This window comes from Sphaerodactylus townsendi, linkage group LG12 (assembly GCF_021028975.2).
Source record: "Sphaerodactylus townsendi isolate TG3544 linkage group LG12, MPM_Stown_v2.3, whole genome shotgun sequence".
Classification (NCBI taxonomy): Eukaryota; Metazoa; Chordata; class Lepidosauria; order Squamata; family Sphaerodactylidae; genus Sphaerodactylus; species Sphaerodactylus townsendi.
The window spans coordinates 51,840,978-51,848,624 of NC_059436.1; the positions used below are offsets into that span (position 1 = coordinate 51,840,978).

The 7,647-nt window shown below is 42.6% G+C and overlaps 1 protein-coding gene across 1 annotated transcript in view; it reads left to right on the plus strand.

The window, feature by feature from the left end:
- LOC125441573 (unconventional myosin-XVB-like) overlaps window positions 1–4,534 on the plus strand; it is a 5,823-nt gene extending 1,289 nt beyond the window's left edge. The window contains exons 3-6 of the mRNA XM_048512181.1: window positions 329–447; window positions 2,873–3,014; window positions 3,152–3,263; window positions 3,751–4,534. Of these exons, the coding sequence (XP_048368138.1) occupies window positions 329–447; window positions 2,873–3,014; window positions 3,152–3,263; window positions 3,751–3,947 (570 nt within the window). The 3' untranslated portion in view covers window positions 3,948–4,534. The remainder of the gene's footprint in view (window positions 1–328; window positions 448–2,872; window positions 3,015–3,151; window positions 3,264–3,750) is intronic.
- Window positions 4,535–7,647: the final 3,113 nt, after the last annotated feature.

Sequence of the window (7,647 nt, forward strand, 5' to 3'; positions counted from 1 at the left end):
TCTATAATGTGATGGTGACTTTGAGATGACCTGGTGCAAAAAAAGTTGTTTGGTCATGGTGAGGGAGGACGGCCGCCCATACAGGAGGCAGGGCAGAAAACTCAGATTTTGCACCGGGCTACATTTTCCCTAGATATACCTCTGCTCCAGGGTTCCCTCCCCTTCTCTCACCACTTCTGCTCTAAGACAAACAGGCACAGCACTGGGTCAGCTGCTGCCAAAATGCTTCGTCCATCTAAGCTTGTCATCGCTGACCTAAAGCTGCCTCTGATACATGTGCCATAGGCAGAGACTGGCCATCAGCCATTTTGAGTTTTTCTTTTGACAGGGAGAAAATGGGAGCGATGTCCAAATTCTTGGTGTTTCTCACTGGGGCCTGCGGCTGTTGAAGGAGATAAAAGCAGCCAACAACATCCCTGAGCAGCTGGAAATCCTTTGCAGCTACAGGTGAGAGGCAATAAAATGCATTCTGAAGGGGGTGGCACTGCTTTCTGAGTTCAGGGGGAGGCGCTGCTGCTTCCATTGCAGCAGGCAACTACCACATAACCTCATTAAGGACTATAGCTGTGATTCCCCACTGTGGTGCTCAAAGACACCATGGTCTCTGCTGATGTGTTTCCTGGCTTCCACTTGCTTCTTCCCCAAAGCAAACAGCCAGTTCTGCAACTTCAGAGTAGGAGGTTCTCCAGAAGAACCGAGGAGGGATCTCCTTTTTGTCTGTAGGGAACACTCGTTCAAAAATAGCTGGCTCCCTCATAGGAGCATGCATGGCTTGAAACCACTTAACATTTTGTGTAACTTCCCAATATTTTTAGCTGGACCCAGCGTACAGCTACCGCTTCATTGTGGTGCCAACTACCTGTTCTTAAAATACCATCGGTTCAGCAATTTTGGTGACCAGGGTCTATACCTGTGATGGCGAACCTATGGCACTCCAGATGTTCATAGACTACAATTCCCATCCCAATTGGCCATGCTGGCAGGGGTTGATGGGAATTGTGGTCCATGAACATCTGGAGTGCCATAGGTTCGCCACCACTGCCATTCCCCAATATTGCTGGTGTATAGGCATGCACTGGGCCCAAACAGATTGGCAGCTTGTTAAATCACATCTAAAATGTCTGAGCTCTATGAGGAAAACCTGCGCTGAGGTATTTTGAGATCACCAGTGTTCATGGCACCTCCTAAGTTGTCGATGTATTCTTGCTTTGGCTGCCTACTTTCCCTTTCTGGAAATCAAGAGCCATAGGAGGGTGTTCATGTTAGGATTGTGTTGTCAATTCAAAAAGACATTGAGGGCAGATGTAAGTCCCAGGTAAGTAAGGGGAAATAGGAAGCATGTTTTTTGAGGTGTCCCTTTTACAATGTAACCTGCTCTAAGTTTAGTGCTGCTCTTCTGAACGAAATTTCTGGAAGCTCAGAAGAAAATCAGATTAATGTGCTGCTATTTGGTGGAAATTGTTCATCTTTTTATAGCCAGGTTGCTAAGTATTGTGCAATAGTGTGTAAGGTACAAAAAACTCATGTCATGCTGCAGGATTAAGTGGGAACTGAATATTTTTGGGGTATAATTTTAAATCATTTTTAAGCCATTCAGAATATTCTAATTTTTAAAATTTGCATTGTAAGTTGTAATGTGTATCTGCCAGTGGTGTACCTAGGCAAACTGGACCCCTGGGCAAAACCTGAGTTTGATGCCCCCCCATGGGCGACCACCCTCCCCCACCATGACCAAACAATGATTTATTTCCACCAGGTCATTTCTAAATCATCATCACATGAGAGAATAAAAGAAAGAAAGAAAACAAGCATTGGCAGGAAGGGGGTGGATTTAAAAGGAGAATCTCAGAAAATTTAGGGGGTGCCTGCTGTCAGGGGTGCAATTATTAAGATAGCAGCACCAAAATTTCAGAGTATCTTCGTGAGACCCTACTGATGATACCACCCAGGTTTGGTGAAGTTCTTTTTAGGGGGTCCAAAGTTATGGACCCTCAAAGGTGTAGCTCCCATCTCCTATTAGCTCTCATTGGAAACAGTGGGGGATGGGGGCACTCCCTTTGGGAGTCCATAACTTTGGACTCCCTGAACCAAACCTCACCAAACCTGGGTGATATCATCAGGAGAGTCTCCAGAAAAATCTTGGTAATTTTGGTGCTGCTTGCCTAAAAACCGCGCCCCCTGCAGGCCAAAACCCAAAAAACCCACTAAAAATACCAGAAAAACCACAAACAAACCTGCATTTTTGGCGCCCGCCACAAGGGGGTGCCCGTGGGCAACTGCCCACTTTGTCCATAGGCAGGTTCGCCACTGGTATCTGCTATTTAATTCTTGGGATGTACCGAGCATTTTAGGACTGAGGTGAATTTTATCATTTTATTAGTTCTCTTGCTTATGTTTTTGGCTAGTTGGTGTATTAAATTTAACTAACCAGTGCTGAGGTAGCCTGGCAAGTTCCCCAGTAGTTATGTCCTGCTGTTTATGGCTATAGTGGCACATCTCTCTACTCCCATTGGTGGTTTCCTTCATTTCCCCCTTTGTTTTAGTAGCTTATAAACCTGTGTTTAATGTTTTTAATGTTTGTACTGCACCAGCCAAGTCTAGCATCGACTGGCCTGTCCTACTCCAAACTCCATGTGGAGTTTGGGCGGGGGCACAGTTGCAAAGGGAGGTGGCGCAGGAATGTGCTCCTCATGTGACCTGCCAAAGTGGTACTCAGGGCTCCAGTGCCCCTCATGCCTCCCCACTGTGCTACACATATGTGTGAATGGGTGTTTGTGCCTCAGATGATTCACAAGAGAGATCAAGGTGCACAGTGAGATGGCTGCCTCTGAACATTTCCAAATGTGAACTGCATTTTTTTTCTTTTTTGTAGTTATGCAGAAGTGTTGTCCTTGGACCTGGTTGGCCAGAACATCATTCAGTTTTCTTTGAAAAGCAAGCAACTCATCCTTCATTCTCCAAAGGCTAGGCAGATCAAAGCCATGGTGGAGCTCTTCCTCCATGAATTGAAACGGGTGAGAGCATTGTTCAAATTGAGTTCCTTCCTGTTACCTTTGGGCACAGTAAAACCCAGGCTGGGTACCCAGTGCCATCATTAGAATGACTACAACTCTTTTATGACACTCTTCTTCCTTTTCCCAACCATCAAAAGGACTCCAACTTTGTCATTGCTCTGCATAGCTACGTGACAGATGACAAGAGCCTCTTACGCTTCAAGAAAGGTGATTTTATCCGACTGCTGCCCATGAATGGACTGGAGCCAGGTAATGGAATCTATCTGTGTCCTGAGATCTGACTGATTATTGCATCTGTCATTGGCATTTCATATATGGCATTACATATATGTCTGTTGTGGGGAGAGGATGGGAAAGGAGCTTGTAAGCCCCTTTTCTTTACAAAAGAGAAAAGCAGGGTATAAATCCAAACCTCCTTCTTCAGCATCAATACACAGAAGTCACAGAGCGTATTTACATTATTTAAAATATGTGTGTGGATGATAACCTGAGAAAATGAAGCTGCTGGGACAACTTAGGTAGAAGATGAGTATTGAAGAGAAACATCTTTTATTATTTAATCCAGTTGGTTGAATCCAGATTTCTATTAGTAAAAGGCGTGACTCTGGGAACTAGCTTTACCTGGGGTCAGAAAGGAATGACGAGGGGGACGGGAAAAGATTTGCAGTCCTTTGGCCCATGGGTTGCTGAACTGAGCCCAGGGTTTTTACATGAGCTTCTGCCTCTTCCCCTATAGGCTGGCAGTTCGGTTCCCTTGGTGGTCGCTCTGGCCTCTTCCCTTCCAGCTTGGTTCAGCAAGTGGCAGCTCCTGATTACCTCAACCTCCATCTGAACAGACAGGAAGAGGTCAAGGGCAGCAAGAAGGTGAGGAAGTCTGAGGCATCTGCCGATGGATTATTGAATAATTCTCATGGAAGGCTATCTGACAGGTAGAAGGGCCCGTGGATCTGACACAGCTGCATGGACAGAGTGGGTTTGCAAGAGGATTCAGCAGGTACAGTGAGGAGCCTGCTGGAATGATTTTTTTTTTCTGGAGGAAAGTATTTGGTCCTCCTCCACATTTTTGTTTTCTATTGATCATCATACTAACAAAATAACATGGGCAATTCAATAATAAAGAGGGGAAAAGGCAGAACTGCAATTGAGATTTCAGTGACCTCAGTGTAATCTACTAAAGGGTTAACAATTTTGCTCTTTACATAGATATAGAAATGTATACCATACAACATTTGGCATAATCATTATAGATTGAATAGCTCTGGGCCCCCAAAGACTGAAGAAAATAATATTAGCAGCAAATGTTTGTAATGTTTCCAGAATTTGTTGTACAAAATCTTTAAATATGTGTTGCAGAGTGTGGCCATTTTGTTGTTATTGCTCTTAACGAAGATACATATAATATTGTTGACAGTCTGTAAATGCCAGTAGCATATATATAAAAATTCATTTCTCTGTTTCAGCTGTATGACAGGTTTTTGTTATATTTTCCTCCTGTTTCAGTGTCTAGCATCTATAACCTTTGCTGCCATCAATAAAATTATTATAAATAACCTCTCTTTTATAGTCATACATTGAAATATACACGATAAAGGTGGGGGTTTTTTTGAGATCCTTCTGGAGCCTATGTGAGATTACTGGATCTGGGGTTTGGTTGGAGGGCATCTAATACAGCCACCTTGCTGAAGCTAAGCTAAGCATGTATGAGTCTCTAAATAATGAGAGAAAATATTTAGCCATGTCTTACCATCTCAAAGGTTTGGGGCATAATCACCACATATTTAAAATCTGTGTTCTTCCTGACATGTTACCAAGATCAAAACACCTTTGATTTATACCATGTCTCAGCCTCAGTCCATGTATTTAATTTTTGAGGCACATATAACTGATTTACAGCTGAGGTTCCTTGATGCTGAGGTATAATGAAAAATTGTGTCAACTTATCAAACTCTGTCCTTTCATCTTTACATTTGGTCAAGGGCTCTTTGCCCCTTAGTCTTTCTCTCTGTCTCCCCAGCTTGATCAATTCTACTAAGGTATTATACATCTGGAATATAATCTATGGGTTTCTATTCAGCAATAGTGTTTGAACTTTAGATAATTCTTATCCTGTTTTGAAAGTCTAAAATGGTCTGAGAAACACTAAAATGAGGTATATACCCCACCCTCTTCTAAACAACAACTTCATTATCCTACCACTTACCCAAAATGCTCTAACGTTCCAGGGGTGTTCATGTTGCAAATGGCCAGCAAATATAATCTGAGTTTTTCCCCTGGTGAAAAAGGGAGGGGAGGGATCTTTTTTGACCCCAAAAAAGGTTATGCTGGGGACCATGAGATCGATATGGACAAAGGTCACATGGGACAAGGAATTAGGTGAGTGAATGAAAAAGCTGACTGGATCCAATTTAGTGTACACAGTGTAGCAGACTTCCCCCTGTGATACACTTCTGAAGATGCCAGCCACAGATGCAGGTGAAACGTTAGGAACAAGATCCACCAGACCACTGCCACACAGCCCGGAAAACCCACCACGACTAGACTCGGTTTACCCCTGTGCCTAGCCCAAGTTTTTAAAGAGCTTGTGTGATATTATCTGATGTTGCAAAACCTCCCATCTCTTACTCTTGTCTGTCATAGGTGGTCTTCTGAAAGTAGCTGCCATTCTGCTTCAGTTTGGAACACAGATTGCTTAACCTAATTAGCCTGCATCTTTCCCTTGGCTTCATTACTCAAAACCAGGCTCCCAATATGGTTATTAGGATTTTAAAGTGAAAAAAAACTCACATATTGTGCTTTGCAATTCTAACACCCAGTTTCAGTTAGCAAAATCAAGCAAAATTAGAAGGATTAAATTGCCTCTCCCCTCCCTACATAAGAACAGCTTCATCATCTGCTGCAGTCTGGGGCTGTGAACATGAGTACCCGTATATACTCGCGTATAAGTCGAGGCACCTAATTTTACCACAAAAAACTGGGAAAACTTAGTGACTCGCGTATAAGTCGAGGGTGGGAAATGCAGCAGCTACTGGTAAATTTCAAAAATAAAAAAAAGATACCAATAAAATTACATTAATTGAGGCATCAGTAGGTTAAATGTTTTTGAATATTTATTTCAAAGAAAAACAGTATGGTATCAACAATAACTTTAAAAGTACAAAAACCTTAGCTTTTTTGTAAGGAAGGGTTTTAAACAATGGATCTTACAGTAAAAACTGGAATGAACATGCCTGTTCACTGTGACTCAAAACTACCCTGCTTTTTAAAAGAATAGTTCATTATTTTTAGTGTACATGTTTTTAAAATTGCACATGGCAGGTGTCATTTCAGAAGGGACATTCCCACAACCTGTCAAGGGAGGAATGTTTATGTTAGCAGTACCAACATTTCAAAGTATCTTCAGGAGACCCTCCTGATGATACCACCCAAGTTTAGTTAAGTTTGGGTCAAGGGGTCCAAAGTTATGGACCCTCAAGATGTATCCCCATCTACTATTAGCTCCCATTGGAAACAATGGGGGATGGGGGCACCCCTTTGGGGGTCCATAACTTTGGACCCCCTGAACCAAACTTTACCAAACTTAGCTGGTATCATCAGGAGTGTCACCTGAAGATACCCTGAAATGTTGGTGCCGCTAGCCTAAAAACTGTGCCCCCCTGGCGGCCGACAAAGAAAAAACCCTAAAATATTTTTTAAAATACACCTGACTCGTGTATAAGTCGAGGGGGGCTTTCTCAGCACAAAGAATGTGCTGAAAACCCCGACTTATATATGAGTATATACGGTAATTTGTGGTTTTTTCAAATTACAAATCTGTGATCTTTGTCGTATCTGTTTGAGCTCACACATGTGCAGACATATAAAGTTATTAATTAACCTGCAAATCTGATAGTACAGTGTGGTACTCAACACTGGGATGGTGTAATATGATCACTGTAAAGGTGGCCTAGAGCGGAGAGCGAGCAGGCACACAGCTAAAGCTCTTCTGGAGATCCTGTCATGGCTTATTCAAGCTGCCACCTCTGAGGGAATAGTGATAGCTCTGTGGGGGGATTTTACTTTTCCCTCCAAAACTGGCTATCTTTATCAGGCTGGATTGGGCACTCTCAAATGGCTCCTTGAGGATTATTAACAAGTAAATAAAGCTGGAATGTTTATTTACAGATTTACAAGAATATAAGTTTCAGAGATAGTTAGGCTTTCTTTTTCTTAGGCAGGAATACTTTGATCAACCTTTTAGTTGTTTCAGACAGTTCTTTGACTCAGTTTTAATATAACTTCCTTCTACTAAACTACTTTCTTCAGGAAAAAAAATCTTTCTTTCATAGATCTTTACAAATACTCAAATATCCTGCTCCTTCCACTAAAGGAGAGGCACACTGGGCTTCACAGAGCAGGTTCTGAGGTCTTCCACCTGGAACCCACTCCTGACTCTGTTATTTAAATAGCACACACCCCTCAGAGACTTCACTGTCCTGTATCTAGGTGCTTTCTCCGCAGAGACCTATAACCAAGCCCTTCCTGTGTTATAAATATTGCCTTTGTGATGATGTTTCCCTTTGGACCACGGCTCAGGTATCACACACAGCCTGGCCTTTCTCAGTCCTTCACTAAAACTGGCTATACATCTTCTTAA